This window comes from Terrapene carolina, unplaced genomic scaffold, assembly GCF_002925995.2.
Source record: "Terrapene carolina triunguis isolate 2854851 unplaced genomic scaffold, T_m_triunguis-2.0 Scaffold33911, whole genome shotgun sequence".
Lineage (NCBI taxonomy): Eukaryota > Metazoa > Chordata > Testudines > Emydidae > Terrapene > Terrapene triunguis.
This window is the reverse complement of record NW_020698262.1, coordinates 8,324,393-8,347,407: the sequence shown is the minus strand read 5'-3', so window position 1 is coordinate 8,347,407 and position 23,015 is coordinate 8,324,393. Positions and strand designations below refer to the sequence as shown.

Sequence of the window (23,015 nt, the reverse complement as noted above, 5' to 3'; positions counted from 1 at the left end):
TTAAAAAAAAAAGAAATATTTAATAACTTAATAATTTCTTAACAGCTCTTGCTATGTTTTTTTGGTATTTAATCCTCACAAGGTAAGTACTTAGCAATTTGGGATTTTGCCCCCATATTTACAATTAAATTAAGTTTGAAGACAGACATTGATTTTGATTAACACTGTGCATTTGGGGGGAAAATTGATTAAAATTAGATGTGACAGTATCAGAAAAACTTGTCAAGTATTTAAGAGCTGTGACAGTGACACTAAAATAAATTGAATAAAACATTCCTCCTGTGTATGTTTTAGTGCAATTTTAAAGAAATATTTTATCTGAATGGATCAATATTACCTTATTCATGAAATTGAAAATCCACAATCATATTACAGAGAAGGGGGGAAAGGAATAATAATGCAACAGTATAGTCTTTCAGAAACTTGATATTTGTTCCAATATTAAGTCTAAGGCCTTGCAATGAGCGCCATCTAGTTGGCCCCTCTATCCCCATGTGGAGCCACAATGAAGTTAATGAGGCACCTTGTGGGCATAGAGCAGGGCATCATTTCAGAAAACTTCTGAGGATGGCAAAAATAGATGAATAATGAATGCCTGCTGGCATAGCAAAGGGTTAAGATCAAAGTTGGGGTGCAGGAAGTGGAAGCCATAATGGAGCATAGTGACCTATAAAAAGCTGGGGGGTGGGTAAATGGGCATCTGGTCCCATAGCAAATGATGCCCCTGGCACATAGGTCCCACATAATTGAACTCATTGCAGTATCATGACTTAATCATTTAGGGCCCAATCATGGGCTCACTGAAGTCTATTCTCAAACTCAAATCTGAGCTAAGTACTTTAACGATGCCACTATATGTGCTTTTTAAATAAACTCATGTGGTCTAATGGAAACGGTGTCGTGGAGGAATAAATGTTCTATATAATCATAGAGCCAGATTCCAGGTTCTGATTTTCATCTCATGACAGGGTAAATCAGGAGTAACTTTATGGAAGTCACACACCAGTGTAACACCATGAGATCTAAACCAAGCCTTTTGCTGTTCGCCTTGCTTAAGTTTTTATTAAGGTGATAATTGGCTTGAATTTAGTAAGAACATGGTTCATGGGCTTCTTCGTCTTGAAAGGTTGATGCCTGGTCTACACTAGAAAATTAAGTTGGCTTAACTACGTCACTCAGGGATGCAAAAAATCCACTCCACTGAGCAGTGTAGTTAAGCCGATTTAACCTCCAGTGTAGACAGTGCTAGGTTGACTGAAGGGGAGGTGGATTACCTATGCTAATGGGAGAACACTTCCCATCAGCATAGGTAGCGTCTACACTGAAGTGCAACTGTGCTGCTGTAGCATTTCAAGAGTAGACAAGCCCGAGTGTAGTCTTAAGGTCTGACAGAGGGACTCACCTGCCTGAAAAGATTTGTTTAGCCCAGATAAAGACTTGTTGCAACCCTAGGGGCTTTTACTTTAGCAGGTGCTATACTGTTATGAGGTTGCTGTGGGAATTTCTGTAATTCAATTCAGTTAACTTTAGATTCTGTCCCCACACACTCTAATAGAAATGTATTTTCCTATATTTTAATGCTCCTGAGTCTTGCTGCCTTTTCCCCCTTCAGTTATCTGAGTCTATGACCCACCCTGCACACGTGTGAGACTGCTGTGACAATCTTGTTTTCTGTTCTTCCTGTGTGACCCTAGTGTGTCATTTTAGAAACATTTAATTACATTTCATAATATATGTGACAATAGTTTGCTCTTGTGTAGTGCTTTTCACTAGCATAGATGGCTTGATCTTGCATGAGGACAAGCATCCTCAATTTCCAGTGAAGTACATGGGAGTCAAGGACACTCAGTGCCTCTCAGGATCTGATCTATGGGGCCCAATACTGCTCCCAGTTATGTTAATAGCCAGTTTATACTGAATTAAAATTGGGCCCGTAGACACTGCAAGCAACAAGCACATGCTTAACTTTACTCACAAGTAGTCCTACAGAACTCATTACAGATGAGTGGTATTATGCACCAGTTGTAAGAGTTTGCAGGTTCAGGGACATAGTTTGTGTTATAGGGTATTTCAATTTCAATGGAGGTGCCACAGACGCAGAATTTACAGGATTGTGCTCTTAGAACTTGATTCTGCAGCTGCATCTGTGAAGCTGGCCTCTCATACCTGATGAAATCAATGTATATGGCTTGGGACCTACCTAACTGTGAGACGGCCTCTGTGCTCACATACTGCTGAAGCACTTACAGTCCTCAGATTCCAATGTAAGGGGTGGTGGAGGTAGGCTATTCTTGATGGCAAGACCTTGTCTAATGGTATTCAGTTCTCCCTCCAGTCTGACAGAACCCAAGTTTGTTGACTTGTACAGTATGGTCCATTTCTTGTCTCAGACTTGGTCTGCACCTAAAACAGGTCAACCTAGCTATGTCGCTCAGAGGTGTTAAACAATCACACACCGTGAGATGTACTTAACCTGATTTAAACCCCAAGGCAGACACAGATGGCTGTCAACCTAGCTACAGCCTCTTGAGGGAGTAGATTTACTACAGCGAAGGAAAGACTTCTTCCAAATGCCTACACCACAGCACTACAGGGGTGAAGCGGCAGCACCGTAGCTGTGCAGCGCTTGTAGTGTAGATACACCCTGAGGTTCTTGCCTAAGCAGTACAGGACTAGAACAAAAGGTAACTCGGGATGGGATGGGGGCTATGGATGACAGTCTGAAGTGTAGCTGGGCGGGGAGCATGCGGCAGGAGTTGTCTGGTGGCAAGGAATGGAGTAGGGTGACCATCCATCCCTAATTGGGCGGGACAGTCTCAAAATGTACATTTCTTAAGTCCCAGGCTGAATGACTCCGGGACAGCAGTATTCAGTGGTGCAAATAGAAATCATTTCTTGCCAGTACTTCACTCATGGGAGGGTCACAAACGGGGGGTGGACACAAGACCTCCCCACATGACCCTCCATGTGACTCCTTCCAGCCCCAGGCCCCCACATTCTCCCTGTCCCCTCCGACATCCCCCTTACCTGTCTAAAATTTTACAACTGCATCTTTTGAACAGATGCAGTTGTAAAATGATGCTTTGGGTCCCTGGTGCCACCTGTACTACCAGGTGTCATTGAAGATCCAGCAGCACCACAAATTAAAAGCTTCTTAAATGAAAGAAGGATAGGAAGGACAATCACCCCACTTTCCCTTAACACACTATCAGTGCCTCCCTTATGTCCAAACTAAAGCAAAGCTACTGCGCCATCTGGGTTTGATGGAAAAGAGCATAGAACTGTGTGTGCCATCTACATCTTGATAGAACTACAGCCCAAATTGTTTTATTATTTTCTTCAGCATGACATACAGGAGTGGCACTCAAAATCAGCCTGGCAGAACGTGCATGAGAACTGTCTCTGGAGAGAGAAGCAATTAATCAAAATCACATTCTCTGATCTCTTGGGCCCAAATCCTGTTCCCATTGAAATCAAAAGGAGTTTTGCTATTGAGTTCAATGGGAACAGGCTTTGATATTTGGAGAGGAAAGAAAAAAACACTCAAGCAAGGGCTATGTTGCTTATACCACAGGTATCAAAGGCTGCTGACTCATGTGAGAAAGTCATCAGACGTCTGATCTTTGTCCATTGCAAGGGAGAAATCAGCAATCAATGAGGCTAGAACAGTCTCTGTACCATCCAGCTCATAAGTCCATCTGCAAAGGATCAAGGAAATATGAAGGCTCCAGATTACCTTAAAGTCCTCAGTCCCTTGGTTAGAATGCTCCCATTAGTATATGTTCATAGTCCAGAGGCCAGAGCAGGAAAGAGGCAAAATGGAGATGTTTCAAGGCCAGGACCTTTTAGCTTCTGCCAAGTGCCAAGTAAAGGGAAATCTGTTCTCACTGTGAAGATGGTGTTTGGAGTCACATGAGCAAGTTAATGTCCATCACCCCCACTCATATTCTAGTTAGAAAATTAAAAAAAAAGTCCATTAAGTGTAGACAGACGTTTTCCAGGGTCCATTGTGAGCTAAGTGTTCCTTAATGGGCCATTCAACTTGACTTGTCCCTTCATGTGCTGGCTAAATACTTTGTGGGCATTACCACACGAGCAAGCAAACATGTAGTAAACATAGCTAATATTCATAACTTCAGATACCAAGATGAATATACATGCATAGAAATAGTATAATCATAAGTAGCAGCTATTTCACGTACATGACTATTCCCAAAAGAAATTCTGAAAAATCACACCGTGTACCTGAGACCCTATGTGCCATCACCATGCCCCACTGGAGTTTTGTTATCTGTTATGTAACAGAGATGGAGCCAGTGACATGACTCTATTTAGCCTAAAAGGGCAAGGTTAATTTTTAGCTGTTCAGGTGTGACTGCTCCTTTCGTCAGTGAGGGCATACTGGCTGGCACACATTAAGGTCAATGGACTTCAGTGTTCCTTTGTAGTTAACTTTTTAATGTTCATAAACCTGGTATGTGCTGAGGTGGTTTAAAGAATAACACAGGTTTTTAGGTTTGCAAATCTGTGAACTGCTGCCTCTTTGAGATTATTATTATTATTTGTCATAATGTGGGAGGGTAGCCTCTCTGCCCTCTGCTCATGAGGTTATGTATGTCTTGTAGCACTCTTCTGAACACCAGTTGGAAGGCATTTTTTTTTCAGCAAGTGTGGACTGATTCTTTTCTCTTAGAAGGCATGTAATTATTTCAGGTACACAGTGAGTGATTAACAGAGAAAATAATTGGGGCTGTTAAACTTTCTTCAAATTCCATAGAAAATTAAATTCAGCTATGTTTTCCAGTACAGTGATGAAATGGGTATTTGTATATACAAACATCAACATGCTTAATTACTCACTTTCCCCCCAGATATGTAGTATTTCAGTCTGTTTATATAGAATATGGGAGTTGGGTGAGGAGCCATTTCAGCATATGTATGACTTATTAAAAGACAAATTTTAAGTAGAACTGTATCCTAAACTGCATTATGGTATTGTACCCAAACATTGCATTTCAATGGGAGATTCAACTTCCTTTATAGGAACAGAACAGACTCCTGAAACTCTTACTACAAAAGTGGTCCATAGTCATGCAAGTAGTCCCATTGTCTTCAATAGGATTGATCAAATGATTAAGGGTTTACAGGATTAGGCTCCAAGTTTGTAAACTGAAATTGTTCTGGATGAAACTGACAATGCCTGAACTGTCAGATCAGGAGCTTCATTCGAATAAAGGTGGGCAGATGTGTGATAAGTCCTAGCTCTGTTGCTAAGATGAGGAACATATTTTCAGCAAAGTTCTTTGCAGATTCCTGAGGCAGCTGGTTTAAGGCCATCAGTGTCCAGTATTATCATCTTCACTTATAGTTCTCTCACCCACAAAGCTGGAAAATGAGGCATTTGTTTTCTTTGTTTTGCTGCTCCAGTTTACAAAATGCACATTAGACTAGTTTGGCTGCAAAGAAGAATTCTGTGTACACTGGGGACAACACTTGATTCCTGTCAGCCTGCAGAACTGGGCTGACTTCAGAATCCAAACATCCTCTGGTCAGTGCAAGCAGAGGCATTCCTCTAATGATTTGGACTTGATGTGATGCAGTATGGATGTCATGGATAATTCAGACCAATGGGGAGAAACAGAATCAAAAACACTGTTTAAACACCTTCCGTCCCCGCCACCCCTCCCCTCTTGAGGACTCCTGACCAACTTAACAGCACAATGCATATGCTAACAAACTTAAACAAAGGCTTTGTTTAAGTTTGTTAGCATATGTATTGTGCTGTTAAAGCCATATAAAGAAGCAGTGCGCAGCCCCATCTCTGGAGAGGGGGGCTAGCCCCAAGACTTTCCAGTACCCCATACCCAGTAAAAATCTCTTGCTGGCACTGCGTACTGGAGGGTGCCGCCCTACTTGCACTACTGCCTGGATTCCCTGCAGTGCCACTCCATGCCTGCCTGAGGCTCGGGGGTGGCACTAGTCTCTTCCACCCAAGGGCCTGCCCCTGGCTAGGCCAGAAGCCAGAGCTGGGAAGTAGTAAGAGCTGCCCAGGGAGCCCGGGCCGCTGTGGGGAGCCCCAGAGTCCTAGACCCTCCATCTGCCCTGGGCGGCACGCCCCACAGAGTGGGAACATAGGCCAGGGGCTACTCTTGAGCACCCCGACCCTCTGTGCAGGACAGTGGAAAGCTCCCCACAGCAGCTGGGCCTCCCTGGCAGCTCTTATCACGAGCTGACTCTGGCACCTAGCTTGGTGAGGGGGCGGGGCCTCGGGGGAAGAGGCGGAGCCAGGGGCGGGGCCTCAGAGGGGGGTGGGGCTCCTGCATATGTCCCCCTAGAAGGGAGTGACAGGGATGAGTGGAGTGTGTATGCGGGAGGGGGAAGCAGGAGGACGAGCTGGTGGCCCATGCTACCTGCGGAGAAGGACACAGCAGGGGAAGGAGACAACGGGGGGGCTGATAGAACCTGCTGCAGCAGGGCAGAGCCCTGAGGGGGAGAGACTCGAAAATGGGGGCGGAGGGCCAAGTCTAGGGGAGAAGAGAGGCGGGGCGCGGCCAGTGCTTCCCCGCCCCGGAGGAAGAGCCGTGTCCCACCGCTCCTTTACCTTTCCAGGCCACACTCAAGATGGCCGCCAGACGCAGACAAGGCCGCACTCTAACGCCCCGCCCACTCCCTCTCTGATTGGCGGTCGCCGCCAGCAATCTGCAATGCTACCCAATCAGCCTCTTTGTTTGGGTGCCCCCCGAAAACGCTGCGGCCTGGCACTGCTACGGCGTAGAGAGGAGCCTGGCGCCGCTGCCCGAGGGGTCCCGGCCGGGTGCGGGTTGGCCAGCATGAGCCGGCTGGGCCCTTTTCTGGTTGCGCCGCGCCTGCTCCGTCGGTCCTGGGTCCTGCCGAGGCGGCCTAGCAGCGTCTCCATAGTGACGGGACCCTGCGCGGGCCTAGGCGCCGCCGCCTCCCTGTGCTCGGGCCCAGCGGCTCCGAGCCTGGCCATGGAGGAGCTGCTGAGCCGCTCCGTGCCCCCGCTGCCCCCCTACGAGACGAGGGAGAAGGCGCCGCCGCCGGCCGAGCTCCGCAGCGCGGAGTTCATGCGCTCCTACAGGGCCCTGGAGGCCGGGCCCCGGCGGGCGGAGCTGCTGGCCCGCCTGGCCCGGGACTTCGGCGTGGACCACGGACGGGTGGCCGAGTTCAGCGCCAAGGTGCTGCAGGCTCGGGAGCAGCAGAGGGAGCCGGGCGCCTTGCTCCAGGCCGAGGACCGGCTCCGTTACTACCTCAGCCCCCGCTACCGGGGCCTCTTCCAGCACCTGGGCCGGCTGGAGGGCGGGCTCCGCTTCCTGATGGAGCTCAGGGGCGACCTGGTGGAGGCGCTGGCGGCGCGGCATGCGGAGGGGCCGCACGTCAGGGTGAGAGGAGGGGGGCCCACGGGTGGGGTGGCAATGGGTCGCGGGGAGGGGGAAGCTCCCAGGTGCAGGGCTGATGAGAGGGGGGCCCGGAGTTCCTCAACCCCTCCCCCAATGTCTGTGTGACTGCAGTGAAATGAGAGGAGTTGGGCCCCAGCGAACAGGATGTACCTTGGGCCCCCAATTTCTGTCGAAGGGCCTGTCACTGCAATGCAAATAATGATGGGGATGGGTGTGAGGGGTGGGGAACCCAGCACGCTGTGGAGGAAATGATGCCCTGCTGAGGCCGCATGGGCATGGCACAGGGTGGGAGCTGTTGTGTCCCTGCCAGTAGTTAGATGAGCCAGGAGGAAGGGGCGCCATTGGCATGAGGCAACGCGCTTGTGGACAGTAATAATAGGACGTAGCAGGGCGTCCTGCAACATGGGTGAGAATTTTGCATTTTGGCAGGTGGAATAGTTGGCTTGGTATGACATAACTGGTGAGGTGAATGTACTCTGATGCCAAGGATGTGCTTTAGCTACATCGGTACGACACACAGGGTATGTCTACACAGTATTTTGGAGAAAGTCTGTCAGCTCAGGTTGACACACTCGGGTTAGCGGAGTTCACACTAGTGCTCTAAAAATAGCTGTATAGACAGACTTGTAGTTGTTGCTTGGGCTCTGAAGTGTAGAGAGGGCTGTTGGCTTCAGATATGGAGCCACAACTTCAAAGTGCTGTCTAGAGAGCTATTTGTAGAGTACTAGTGTGAATACCATTCGCCTGATCTTGTCTCGAAGGCTCACTCCAAAATGCTGTGTAGAGGTGTAGTAATGCTAATGAAGCAAGATGTTAGGAGGAGGTGTCATCTGGAGGTGGCAAGCCAGCCCAAATGCCCGGGTCTGACTTCAGGTGTCTAGCCCAAGCTACTGCTTGACAGCAACACGGACACTGCTATTTTTAGCGTGCTCTCTCAAGTGGCGCTAGAATGTGTCTGTTATCAAGGCTAGGAGGCGTGCTCCCAGTGTAGACATAACCTAAGAAGCTACTACAGTAGAACCTCAGAGTTACAAACTGACCAATTAATCACACCTCATTTGGAACTGGAAGTACACAACCAGGTAGCAGCAGAGACTCTCTCCCCCATCCAAAAAAGCAAGTGCAGTACTGTGTTAAACATAAACTACTAAAACAATAAAGGGAAAGCAGCATTTTTCTTCTGCATAGTTAAGTTTCAAAGCTGTATTAAGTCAATGTTCAGTTGTAAACTTTTGATAGCACAACCATAATGTTTTGTTCAGAGTTACAATCTCCATTCCCGAGGTGTTCATAACTCTGAGGTTCTGCTGTATAAGTGTTAGCTCTGTCTCTCGTCTGAGGCTTTAGTTTAGTCTATCCTTACTTGTTTACTACAGGAAACCAGATCTGAATTCTGTTTTATTTCTTTTACATGAGATGCACCTATTAAATGTCAAGGAAATCCAAGGATTGCATATATCTCCAGAGTTGCCTCTCTACAAACTTCTTAATAGTCTTCCCCAGAAAAGAAAGAATAGAGGGAGGGCAGTAGCTGAGTGAGATTTAGTGTCTAGAGTTTTTTTTTTTAATTTTTTTTTTTTTTAAATACTGCGCTATAGTTAGAGCCCTATCTTACTGTTTTGTGACTGCTCTTAACTAATGAAGTCATGACCTGGGCAAGGTTTGTGAATCTGAGCAATAAATGCGGGACAGTATATCCAATTCTGAACCATGTGTACAAACCTGGGATGTTTGGGAGGAATTTGTTTGAAAAACTCTAAAATTATATACATATTGTAGCATGTTTGGATAGTGTTGCAATTTTAAAACAACCACTTTAATGTTTTGGCTAATTTGTTTCTGACACTTGTGAATAAAGCCCTGCACAGGTACAAAATTTATATCCATAGATATAAAGCGGATATCTGGGGAGCTGCAGGGCTCTATCAGGAACCGCAGTTGATGCAGACCACTGCATGGAAGGGACTCCTGTCTGGGAGCGTATGAGTTGCTTGCACACACTAGCATGACCAGGGACAGCTGCTGGCGAGCCTGGTGCCCACTCCCGCAGCCCTGCTCACTGGTGGTACAGCCACTTCAGAGAAACTGCCCAGGCTGGGTGCTGGCTCTTGCCAACGGCAGCCCAACACACTGCTGCTTTCGCTGCTGCAGTTCCTGGTAGAGCCCTGCAGCTCCCCGGATATCCACTTTATATCCGTGAATATCTGCATCTGCAGATATACATTTTGTATCTGCATAAGGCTCTACTTGTGAATACATGTCAGTGTATCCTCATCAACCAATCAGACTGCTCCCTTAGTTCATTCTTTTAAAGGTTTTAATGCTTGAAATAATAATTTTAAAGATAGCATGGTAACTGCTGGCTTTTGTTTGCAATTCTGCAACTCCCGTTTGCTCAGTATGAAACTAATGAAACCTATTGATGCATATTTCCCTTGTTCCCTGCAGGATTGGCAAACTCCTTCCTCTAGTAGTGAATTTTATGCAGTCTTTATAAGAGCATCTATTTTTCCTGCAGTTCATGGCTCCGCTTTTTCCAGTTGGGGCTTTATGTCCAAACAGCTGGCTCATTGATTAGTGAAATCTTATTTCATATGCCAGCACTGTAATTCTTATTTTTGCAATTCCCCCCCCTCTCTCCTTTCCCCTCCCCCCACAACTTGGTTGATAACTTCTCAGATTAGTGATCTGATATAGCTAAACACATTAAGTTAACAGGAGACCAGAGGATGTCTCTTGATGTGATGTTTGTTTTGTTTGTTTTTAAATGGGTGGGGCACATCCCTCCTATTTTTTTTTAAGTTATTATTGGCAGTCTTTCTCTAGGAAAATGACTTTGGCGCTATCGTATTATGCATTGTTTCCTTCAGTTCAGTAGAGAGGATTCATGCAATGGGGTTTCCTAACTCAGCCTATGATGGTATCTCTGTTTAAAGCTGAAATTATCTTGACTTGATTTTGATCACAAATCTTGTTTGAAAAAAACAGAATTCTCTTGGAAATGTTTACAAGATGCATTCTTGTCTTTTGTAATCGGTTATGGAGAATGACAACAGAACTACATTCTGAAATGAACAATCTGACATTCCATCTTCTGAAATAAAAGCATGTGGAGTGAATGCAGTGTTATGAAATGGTACTTGTAACATAACTTCCCTTGTATTCGACCCCCTGTGTAGTCTTTGTCCTTTGAGTACTGAAACTATCAAAATATTAGATTTTTTTTTTTAAATACAAATCAAAGATTCAGAATTTTTGTTTCTGTTATAGAATGCAGTTAACAAGGAAAAGAGAAATTCTAAACTTAAAATCAATGTGTATTTTCAACATCTAGATGTGAGTATCTTGTGGACGTGCAGAACAGCATTCAATTTTGTGCTTAGTGACACTGTACAAGGATATTTTTTTGTAAATTTACTTAATTTTTTCATCCAGTTACATTGAACTTGTTTCCAAGAATTAACATGTAAAGAGCATATGTGACGTGCTTATTTTCAGCATCTCTTTTTTCTTCATATGAGTGGAATTATGGTTCTGTGGGCACTGAAACATTTTAGGTTTGGAATTAGACTAGAGATTTCATTGCCTGAATATAGGGAAGTGTTTTCCTGGATCTGTGAGTAACTATCCACATTGAGACTCTTAACATTGTAGTTAATCTAATGTTTTAGAGCGCAGCCATGGAAGTCTTGGAATAATTGGCAGTTGTGGAGGAAGGGCATCTTGGAAGAACTGCATCTGCTGGAAGTCTGGGCCACATACCCAACTGTCCAAAATGTACCTGCAACCACTTCCTGATGGCTACTGCTCCATCCAATCACTTAAACCTTTTGAAAAATGTAGGTAATAAGCATGCACGATTCTCAAAGAGAAAGCATAGGAGAAATTTGAGATTAGTGGAAGCAATCAGGCAGAACATGTGGGTTCTAGATTTAAAAGTGTATACAGCATTTGAGTATCTTGAGAGCAATTCTTCATTCCCAGCATTGGTTACGACACCGGTATGGTTCAGTAACCAGTGAGCCTACTCCTGCAAATGAGTAAAAAAACAACCCTTCTGCCCCCTATTGTCTTCCTCCTAGCTGAAGGAGGAGTGCTAGACTATAGAAAAGAGCACAGAAGAGTCTTCTCAAAACTTTAGATAAGGCTGGTAGCTGGATTATGCAATACTAGAACTAAATATGTAACCATTTCTCCATCAAAATCTTTACAGGTATTGTATGAAATAGAAGGATGGCATTCTATTTCATTTCTCTACCACAGGTGCATTGCTATTGAATCATTACTGTAATAGATGATGAAATGGATGCAACATGTATCCTTCTATAGTTATACCTGAGTATTTATATCTTCAGTGTAATGGATAACTAATAGACATAGTTGGTCCAGTTTTTAAACCATGACAGTTTAGCCTGTTGATGGTAAAAACTGAATTAAACAGAAGTGTTTGCATAAATTATACTGTTTTTGTCCACTGTTGAGATAAAAATCATTAAGATGCAGAGAAGTAAGTGTCCCTCTGTGTTCATCTCATTTGATTCAGTTCTATAATGACACGCTGCCCAGGTATTGTGTGCCTGGCTGTATCCCACTCTTAAATACTGTTGTTGGTTAATGGATGATAGGTGCCATGCCCTGATGTGACTGAACTGCCTCTTTTTATGCATAATTCACAGTGGTGATCTTGATTTTTTTTTTCTAAGTGGCATAGCTGTCATAAGCTGCCTTGATAAGGCTCTAGTTCAAAAGACTATTTTATTTATAGCAAACAAATTCTAAGAAACTGAGTAGAGTAGTCCCATTTTTCAGTGCAGGAAAACCAAAGAATCTGAACATAAACATTGAACAAGGCATTGTACATATACTGAATAGAGGATAGTATGAAGAAAAGAACACCCTGCAAATATGGAGGAATTTGTATTCAGGGTTAGTATTCTAAGGTAAAACAGTCAGCGGAATCATGACCAACGGCCCAGAGAAAATGACTAGACTCTTCAGTGACTAGTTGCTAAGAAACAGTAAATGTCTTCCTGGTAGACTCATAGAAGATGATAGATACTTCTGACCCAGCTGCAGAAATTCTGTTTAGACATATCTAGCAACAAAAGTTCAGTTGTAGACTATGTTGGTGGTAACTATATAGCTCTTCCCCTGGGGGGTACACAAAAATGCTTTTTGGTGTTCTGAAGGAAGAAGGGAAATCTGTTTTACCATCTGGGAGTTTTTCTTCCAGGAGATCTGCCCCAGAGTTTCCTTCCATTAAAAATCTTGCAGGTGTGATCACTTTAAAGCATCAAACATGAGTGTAGTCAAAATAAAAGTAAGCCATGCGGACAATTGAAGAACATTGTTTTTGAAAATAGTACTGACACAGTGTCTCATTAAATGGATTGTTTTGAATGAAGCAGGCATTCTGAAAATCATGGAAATTAGTGCCAAGCAACAGAAGCTTATATGAGATGTTTTAGCTGCTATTTAATCCTGATAGGATATATTGTTTTTTCTTTCCTACCAGTTTCCCCTTCTTCCCACATTCCTATTCTAGCCATATAGTATCTGGCTGTAACAGAAGCTGAACTTTTTCTGTGCCTTATAAAGTCATTAATTTCTTGATGGACTCCTGTAATGCACATGGGTGAAGCTTGTTGAGAGTCTGTTTCTTGAGCCGGACTCTCCCTTTTGCTGTTCAGAACCCTCTCCACACCTTCCCTGTGCCAAACTTCTCTCTTTCTGAAGATTTAAATTACCTTTCTTAGCACTCCTGGAACTTAATATGCCCAGGCTCTCATGCAGAGTTTATCATAATGTTACTAGAAAAATAGCAAATTACTAAAAACTTATATATTCCCAAACTGTTTGCAAAGACTAATAATAATTCACCAAAGATCTTCACAAGCTGCCAGCGAACAGTTCATAAACAGGAAAAAGGTGAAATTCTGATCCAGTTATACGTTGCAAATGAGAAGCTCAGTTCTAGTCCATAATAAAATAATACTTAATATAGCTCTGCAGTTGTCATTTCGTATATTGGACTCTAAAAAAGTGCACCTCCTGTTAGTGTTTGCTAAAGGTTACAGATTATTTTTCCTGATGGTTGCGTTTGTAATTGTCTGGTAAGATCTAGAGTAAAATATATTTCCTAGTAACTTTTTTGTCTGGACGCTTTGTCACAGATTTGATTCGTCTTGACCTTAGTGTAACCAAGGGAAGACCGTTTTCTTCTTTAGTCAAGATTAGAGACTGTAAAAAAGATTTTCAAGAAGGAGACTTCAGTTTTGGATACAGTGTAGTGTTTTTATTTTGTTTTTGGGAAGAGGGGTATAGGGGAAAGGATGTGGATGAAATTGTTGGAGATGTTCATAAGTGCAGCTGAATTGCAGAAAGCGGCCACTGGGAGCTGCGGGGGGCCGTGCCTGTGGATGGTCAACATAAACAAAATGTCTCGCGGCCCGCCAGTGGATTACCTTGATGGGCCGTGTTCCGAAGGTTGCCGACCACTGAACTAGACCCATGATCCATGGACCAAATTACATTATACCATAGATAAATGTGAACAAGAACAGCAGGGCTACTTGAAAATGTCTTTCTGCATCAGCAGAGTTCCTACTACACTGTATCCTCAGTGCTTGTGTAATGGCCTTAATATGGAGCCAAAAAAACACAGGAAAACTGAGGGAAAGGGAAACGTATTGCTTATAGTAATTGGGAAGTAGGAGGGCCAGGCTGATGAGGGATATTTTATTTGTTCTGACTCCCTCCTCAAAGGATTTTTAACTTTGCCGTTTGCAGTACAGTACAATCTCAGAGTTATGAACACCAGAGTTACAAACTGACTAGTCAATCACAGTCCTCATTTGGAACTGGAAGTATACAATCAGGCAGCAGAGAGCCCCCCCCCCCCCCAAAAAAAAGCAAATACAGCCCAGTACTGTTAAATGTAAGATACCAAAAACAAAAAAAAGGAAAATCAGCATTTTTCTTCTACATAGAAAAGTTTCAAAGCTGTATTAAATCAGTGTAAACTCTTGGAAGAACAAACGTAATGTTTGTTCAGAGTTATGAACATTTTAGAGTTACGAACAACCTCCATTCCCAAGGTGTTTGTAACTCTTAGGTTCTACTATAGTAGTTTGAACTAACGGTAGTTGCAGCAGAAGAGCAGCCCCCTTAACCCAGTGATGCTAGATGTGTATAGACAGAACAAAGGATAATTCGGAATTATGTATTTGACCTTCATATTATACATCTATTTATTTATTTTTTAAAAGTACTTTGCAAAATCATAGTAAATATTATGGGTGGGTGGGCTCATGTGAAGTACACCTGAATCTAAAAAATAATTAATTCTAATATTAGGACACTCCAGAGCAATGGAAAACTATTTTCAAATCATGGACGGCAGGAGAGGTATCTTCTGATGGTACGAGACAGAAATGTCTCTGGCAAATAACACAGTTGTGACAAATCAAGCCACCTGTTTGGTGTATAAAAATGGAGAGTTAAATACAGTATGACATGGCAGAAGTTGCTCCATATTTAAATTTGTAAATGAGGTTTCCATTATAAACTCTTTCTTTAACTCCTTCAAACAAAGGAATTTCTATCTCAAAACTAGTTGCAAACCTCGGGGGTATAGGTAGAATTTTTGTTACCAAACTTAACTTAAATCCAGTAAGGGATTTCTGACATGCCCTACAAATAGGTATGTAATCCAGAGACCAGGCTGGTGGAAGCCAGGTGAAGCCATTGTGCTGTAAGCATGCTGCTGATGTCAAGCCTCTGTAACAGTGCTGGACAGCATAGATGCCATAAGGTTACAGGACAAGTGGTGGCAAAACCTCGTACTGGTCTGGGTGACCCCCTTGAAGCATCACATGTAGCTCATCAACAGAAAAGGGCTTTCTTCATAGTGCCGCAAGGCCTGGTTCATTGGTGTAGATGGTTCCCCTAGGTTAATGGGCAGTCTGGAAAGGTCCATAATGCCAGGATCTTTAGAAACTCTGGCCTATTTTCTGTAATGAGAAATGGAACTTTTGCTCCCAAGATCCCTGTGGACATAAATGGTGTTGTGATTCTTCCTGTTGTGCTGGGAGGCCCCATTTACCTGCTGCTTTCCTGATTCATTAAGTCTTTTACCGGTCCCTTGTGTAGGAGAAAGCTGTTTAACTGTACCCCACGTAACTGCAGAATGACAGTAGAGTGTGCATTTGAAGGACTGAAGGGAAAGTGGAGGTGTCTTATCACAAGGCTGGTGGCTTCTTACCAAAATCTGCCTCATGCTTGGTGTTTTGTACAACACCTACGAGAGCAAGGGAGAATGTCACTTATGGATGGGAAGCAGAGTGGGAGAGACTTCCTGAATGTTATGAACAGCCAGAAAGCCTACCTCTGCAAAATGGCCCAAACTGGTCAGGAAAGTAATTTTCCATGTCTTGGGCGTGGGTGGGTGGAAGATATGGAAAGGGCCTGTTTCTTGTATTTGAGTGAGTGAAGGTGGGCTCCCAGTATCATGTGTTCACCCCAAGGTGCAAGACATAGACTCAGAAACTTTAAGGTCAGAAGGGACCATCTTGATCATCTAGTCCAGTGGTTCTCAAACATTTGTACTGTGACCCCTTTCACATAGCAAGCCTCTGAGTGCAATCCCCCCCCTTATAAATTTAAAACACTTTAAAATATATTTAACACCATTATAAATGCTGGAGGCAAAGTGGGGTTTGGGGTGGAGGCTGACAGCTTGCAACCCCCCCCCCATGTAATAATCTTCTGACCCCCTGAGGGGTCCCGACCCCCAGTTTGAGAACCCCTGATCTAGTCTGACCTGCACATTTCAGGCCACAGAACCTTGCCCACCCACTCCTGTAAGGAACCCATAACCGCTGCCTGAGTTACTGAAGTCCTCAAATCATGATTTAAAGACTTGGCTAGGTTGCGGTGCTGTCCATGAACATAGCACCACAATGCTCTCCAGCATTCTTTAATCCTTTTTCTTTGTCCATGCACTCCTTTAACAGTGCCTTTGCCGGCTGCAGGAAACCTTCCCTTTGCTTTTCTGTCTTTTTGGCCTTGTGCTGTCAGCAAACATGTGCTCTCTCGCTCTTCCTGTGGACATTTTCAAGGTATTCAGAGACTGCCATGAGGGTTGTGAGATATCAGGTGCTTTGGGACCAGAGAATCAGCACAAGTAGTTATTGTCCCTGTACTAGCCTCCATGATGGCAATGATAAAATGTTGCCTTTTCCCCATAAGTTTGGATTGTCAGTCCCAACTGCTTTTACCATTCTGGGCTAAGCTTAGTGATGGTAAGACGGTCTCCATTGCAGCAGGAAGCAGGTTAGTAACAACACTAGATCGATGGTGGGCTGGTGGGAGGAATGCAGCAGGTTAGTAATTGCATCTGCACTCTGATGTGTCCCCAAAGAGGCAGAGAAGGGTCATGTTCAAAAAGGTGGTGAGCAAACTGGGGAGATATGCAGCACTGCTATCTGCCAATCGCGTTGTTAAATAATAGACTACCAATTGAAATTTATTAAATACTTTTGGATGTTTTTCTACATCGATAATTACAACACAGAATATAAAGTGCACACTGCTCACTTTATATTATTATTTTTGATTACAAATATTTGCACAATAAAAATTATAAACAAATGAAATAGTATTTTTCAATTCACCTCATATAAGTACCATAATGCAATCTCTTTATTGTGAAAGTGCAACTTACAAATGTAGATTTTGTTTGTTTGTTATATAACTGTACTCAAAACCAAAACTGTGTAAAACTTTAGAGCCTACAAGTCCACTCAGTCCTACTTCTTATTCAGCCAATCGCTAAGACAAACACATTTGTTTACATTTACGGGAGATAATGCTGCCAGCTTCTTATTTACAATGTCACCTGAAAGTGAGAACAGGCATTCGCATGGCACTTCTGTAGCCGGCATTGCAAGGTGTTTACGTGCCAGATATGCTGAACATTTGTATGCCCCTTCATGCTTTGGCTACCATTCCAGAGGACGTGCTTCCATGCTGATGCCACTCATTTTAAAAAAAAAAATAATAATGTGTTAATTAAATTTTGACTGAACTTCTTGGGGGAGAATAGTAGATCTCCTGCTCTGTTTTACCCGCATTCTGCCATGTATTTCATATTATAGCAGTCTTGGATGATGACCCAGTACATGTTGTTCGTTTTAAGAACACTTTCAGTGCAGATTTGACAAAACGCAAAGAAGGTACCAATGTGAGATTTCTAAAGATAGCTACAGCACTCGACCCAAGGTTTAAGAATCTGAAGTGCCGTCCAAAATCTGAGAGGGACGAGGTGTGGAGAATGCTTTCAGAAGTCTTAAAAGAGCAACTCTCCAATTCAGAAACTACAGAACCCAAACCATCAAAGAAGAAAATCAACCTTCTGCTGGTGACATCTGACTCAGATGATGAAAGTGAACATATGTTGGTCTGCACTGCTTTGGATCATTATCGAGCAGAACCTGTCATTAGCATGGACGCATGTCCTCTGGAGTGGCGGTTGAAGATGAAGGGGCATATGAACACACCAAGAAAATCTTTCCTGTGTATACAAACCCTTAGAGGGAGTTAGGATTTGGTTAAGAAGTCCAGCAAGGAAGCCTTAGGAACAGGTGGCCTTGATAGAAAGAGCTTTGGCTGACACGTTTTGGTATCCTTTGATTAGCCAGTAATGCAAACCTCAGGAAAGGAGTCAATTTGGACTCCCTACAGTGTGCATAGACTTCAAAACAAGGTGGGAAAACCTCTTGGTTACAATTGAAAACAGTACCAAGTTACTTGCTTAATCTGCTGCAGTCTTTTCCCTTCGTGACACTACAGCAGCATACATGGGGCAGAAAAGTGCTGGAGATGGACCTGGGAGCCTACTGTCAGTGCAGGGGTCTTACCCCAGCTGGCATTGGAGCTGGTGTAAAAGCTTTATAGCATGTTCCCACAACTTGTCCTCTGTCATGAAGCCAGGTCATCAGAATGACCGGGTGAGGCCAGAGTTCCCACTGCCAATATAGGGATCTAGGAAACAACCAAGTTTGTCAGACCAGCCCTGACTAATTTACACTGTGGGGTGGGTAGAATATGCCCTAGATATGTAGCACACAAATGTGGCTTAAAGCCACCTATGCCCCTCCTATTTCCCAGCCCCATGCCTGTGCTTAGCACAAATGGAAGAACAGAGAATCTGGGCAACTGTGGTGTAATTTGGAACAAATATTATCTTCCTTCAAGTACATTGATTTTCAGTAGCTACACTATTTAATTGTATTTCACGAATATTTCTGTACCAGTAGTGTGTAGACAGAAAGTTAATGGAAAATATATTGACCACTTAGAACTGTTTTCAATAGAGGAAATTATATAAAAATTACTTATTTCACCAGAGAGAGAGAAGAAGAATAGTTTGGAGTTGTGCCTGTATACAAGAAACTTTAATATTTTGTTGTGTCCTGAATTTTTAAACAAGCTCCATCTTGTTAAACTGAGAGCTGAGGTTCAGATTTTAATAGCCAGAAATTACTCTGACAGGTTTTTTTTTACGCACTTTTTCTAAGTCTATAAGCATCTTTTATTGTTATCGATGGAATGGTTTCATCAGGAGTAGTTGAGGTTTGGGGGTTTTGTTTGGAATATGTAGAGTATAAGAGCTGTGTGGGGAGGCTTGCAAAATATGATCATATATTGTGCTTGAGTTAAGCTAGTACTCTTCGTCCCTAAGGGTACGTCTACACTGCAAAGAAAAACCCACAGCATCTGGTGTCACAGCCTGGGACAGTTGATTTGGGCGCGCATGGTTTGGGGCTGCGGGGCTAAAAATAGCAGTGTAGACATTAGGATCTCGGTCTGGAGCCCAGGCTCTGAAATCCGGTGAGCAGGGAGGGTCTCAGAGCCCAAGCTCCAGCCTGAACATCTACACTGTTATTTTTAGTCCTGCTGAGCCCTGCAAGTGCTCTGAGACTTGGTACGGTGGGTTTTTCTTTGCAGTGTAGACATAACTTAATTTGAGAGTTTAATCTCATAAAAGTTTTCTTTTTGCTCATATCTGTGTGTGTCTTTTTTGTTTTGTCTGAGGAACTTTGGAAGGCTCTGATTATATTCAAAGCTTCCAATACGTGTTCTTACCAACTGAAGAATTGGAAGTGTCCTTTTTGTCCACCTTCCGTCCCATGTCACTCTATTCCTTTTCTATTGAAGATGAGACAGATGATGTGGGGCGGGGCACACCCCCCCCCCCCCCCCCCGGCCTCTTCAGTAAAACCTGGTATTCATAAAACTAGTGTGAATAGTAAAATCCTTTGTTTGTATTTAAGTTGTATTTAAATTAATGAAATGGCCAACCATCAGAAAATATTACATACGATTCTGTTGCTGCAGTGCTTATCTTTTAAAGGCAGGCTGAAGAGTATAAATGAAAATAATGCAAACTATGATGCACTTATAACTTTACAACAGATTCCTTTTTCATCATTGATTTTTTTCCTCCTTATTCCTCTGCAACAAAAATAGAAGAAAAAAAAAAAGGTTTTTCTTTTCATGACAAAGTAACTTGTTCAGTTATGAAAGTCTGAGTGCCAAATTTAATTTTCTGTATGTTTTCTTACTCCATTTATCAACTTGCTTTAATAGCAGGATTCTCTTGCAGTTTGGGACCCTATGAGAGTTAATTCTATTTTCCATTTACCCCTTTATGGCCCCGCTCTCATTTTTTTTCACGTAAGCATATTGTATGTGTGTGTGTGTGTGTGTGTGTGTGTGTGTGTGTGTGTGACTGATAAAGGAACAGAATCACCTATTAATTTTTTCTCAGAATCCTATTAATTACATTACTTCCTGGTTGTATGGAAATGATATTTAGTTGAAGTCTCATCTGTGGCAGATATTTAATAGAACCCTTAATAGCCTCTGCTCTAGAACCCCACACTCTGCAGACAATAGCATTCATGGTTCTCTAGAAGTCTGTGTCCCTGCTTCCCACCAAATGGCAGGAATTCAGTAGTTCAGCTATTGTGACTAATGGGAGATTAGTATCAGGAGGTAGCTGTGTTAGTCTGTATCCACAAAAACAACAAGGAGTCCGGTGGCACCTTAAAGACTAACAGATTTATTTGTGCTTGAGTAAGAACATAAATATGTACTTTGAAGTAAATGTCATTTACATAATTTCTGTTCTGTGTTGTGCATTTGTTTCTCAGTCATATTAGGTTTTCTTTATTAACAATGTTTATGAACATAACTTTTTGTACAGTCCTGCTAATTAGGGCATAGATCAGATGGAAGTGCAACCGAAAGAAAACTACCTGCTGTAATACATTGCTGGAAAATGACACATCTGACACATGATATTAAATCTGATCAAGAATTTCATCTTGGAAGGAAGGCCAGCAAAGTCTGGCAGACTTTGGATTTTGACTCCTAGATGAAGAGTCACACTTGACTTCTTCCCCCTCTGTGTGGCAAAGGATATGTGGCCTTTCTAGATCTACAGCAGGGTTTAGGTAGTAAAGTATATGCCTCAAAAAATCCCAAACAAACAACTTTCCATTTCAGCACATGTATGGAAGATGCCACTAAAAGGAGGTAGTTTGAAAGTCCATGAGTGCAAAGGAGTCATAATACTTAGTCTTTGGAGGTGAAAGACTGCTTTGTTTTAGGGTCCTTGAACAGTCTCTACTGCGTCTGCTTTGTCACTGGATCATGCCAGCTGAGAAGTTTATGCATTGTCTAATATAGGTTAGTAAAGATTAAAGTTGGGGGTGGGAGGAAGTGAGAAGGGAGATTTTTTTTGAATATGCAGATTTTTTTTATGTGAAGGAAATGTGGCAAACTTGATTGAGTCTGCAAATGAGGTCTGGGAAAAAAGCGAAGATTTGGGGATTTACCTTGCAAACTCCATTACTGTGATCATTATCAACAACTTTGCTCTAGGAGTTTTTCTGGGAAGAGCTAATTTAATTATAACTTTAGGTGGTTTAGTGTAGATTGGCTGCAAGAAGAGTCTGGAATTGCAAAATCAGAGTTTTACTAGCATGGTGTTTTAAGGGATAAATCATGCTTTTTGTGATAAAAGCTGTCTTCATTTTGGATTATTTGTAGCAATTACCTAGGCCAACAGCATTTTCCTTTGCTGTGTGCCTTTTAAAAACATTTCCACTTTTATTTTCGTTAGGATATTATAGGAAATGTTCACACACTTTTGGAAAGTATTTCAAGAAATAGTTGTTCATAAAAATCTTCTAGTGAGCTAGGGTGCGCCGGAGAATTATTTTTATCTGAGTGTTGTACATAAGTTAAATAGACAATTTATTTATCCGAAAAGTCTGTGGCTCAACTGTACTTAATTGTAAAAAATGTCCTGTTTATGATAGTCTCTGTTCAGGCAGCTAGTAGTTTGATGCCTTTTAAATATGAGTACAGTGTAATATAAACTACTGTAAAAAAAATTAGCCACAGAACATCACTGCAGGAGATTCATACTTTGGTTAGGGTTAAGAATTACCATTTCAGTTTGGAAAGTAATTCTGCATCTTCAAATCTTCTGTAACAGAGATAGATGAAATCAAATGAAGAAGATAAAATTCATTATTATAATATACTGTAATACAACTTTTTGAAATTATTTTATTCAACTGTGTACTTTGGTGTGTATTGTTGCTACAAAGCTGTGAACCCCTTTGCTGAATTTTATATTCATATTCTGCTGTTTCACTCTTCCGTACTCAAAATTCCAGATTTACATGGGATTTAGGCAGATGACTTCTATTAACCTCTGCGTGTGGCCACATCCTATTTAAAGGTTTACATCTTCTATCCTGAGGTCCAGAGATCTTCTAGTAATGGGATATGATGCATATTGTAGAAAAGTTTTCTACGGGGATTTTGAGCCACAGCAGCCTTAAAATTCTATTTCTTTTGGTCTAGTCCACAGAAAAGTGATAAACTTTCAGGTTACGTTTTTAAGTTCACTATATTTTGTTTGCTGGTAAAAACTATTGCTGAAAATCAGGTTTAAGACTAAATGCAATGAAGGATCTATTATATTTATCTCAGTGTTCTCTTAGCCCTTCCAAAAAAACCCCCACAGTTCTAAGTTATAGAAGTGAAATATGAAGTCCCTAACTTACACTAACTGAATCTTTTAGCAGGAAAAAGATCTCAGAAAAAAAGTGCTCACATTTTTTTGAAAAGATCAACTTTTATTCTCCTTGTTGATCTTGAAGTTTCTCTTTTAAGGATCTTATACATTTTGTCAGTCATAATAATCTGATACGTTATGTCAGGGGTCAGCAACGTTTGGCACGCGGCTCGCCAAGGTAAGCACCCTAGCGGGCCGGGCCAGTTTATTTACCTGCTGACGCGGCAGGTTCGGCCGATCGCAGCCCCCACTCGCCGTGGTTTGCCGTCCCAGGCCAATGGGGGGCGGGAAGCGGCGTGGGCGAGGGATGTGCTGGCCGTGGCTTCCCGCCGCCCCCATTGGCCCGGGACCGCGAACCGCGGCCAGTGGGGGCCGCGGTCGGCCGAACCTGCTGCGTCAGCAGGTAAATAAACTGGCCCGGCCCGCTAGGGTGCTTACCC

The 23,015-nt window shown here is 42.8% G+C and overlaps 1 protein-coding gene across 1 annotated transcript in view; it reads left to right on the top strand.

Moving 5' to 3' along the window:
• The first annotated feature begins 6,683 nt into the window (after window positions 1–6,683).
• The window catches only part of LOC112106863 (malonyl-CoA decarboxylase, mitochondrial), a 55,453-nt gene continuing 39,121 nt past the window's right edge, over window positions 6,684–23,015 (top strand). The window contains exon 1 of the mRNA XM_029914242.1: window positions 6,684–7,400. Within this exon, the coding sequence (XP_029770102.1) occupies window positions 6,705–7,400 (696 nt within the window). The 5' untranslated portion in view covers window positions 6,684–6,704. The remainder of the gene's footprint in view (window positions 7,401–23,015) is intronic.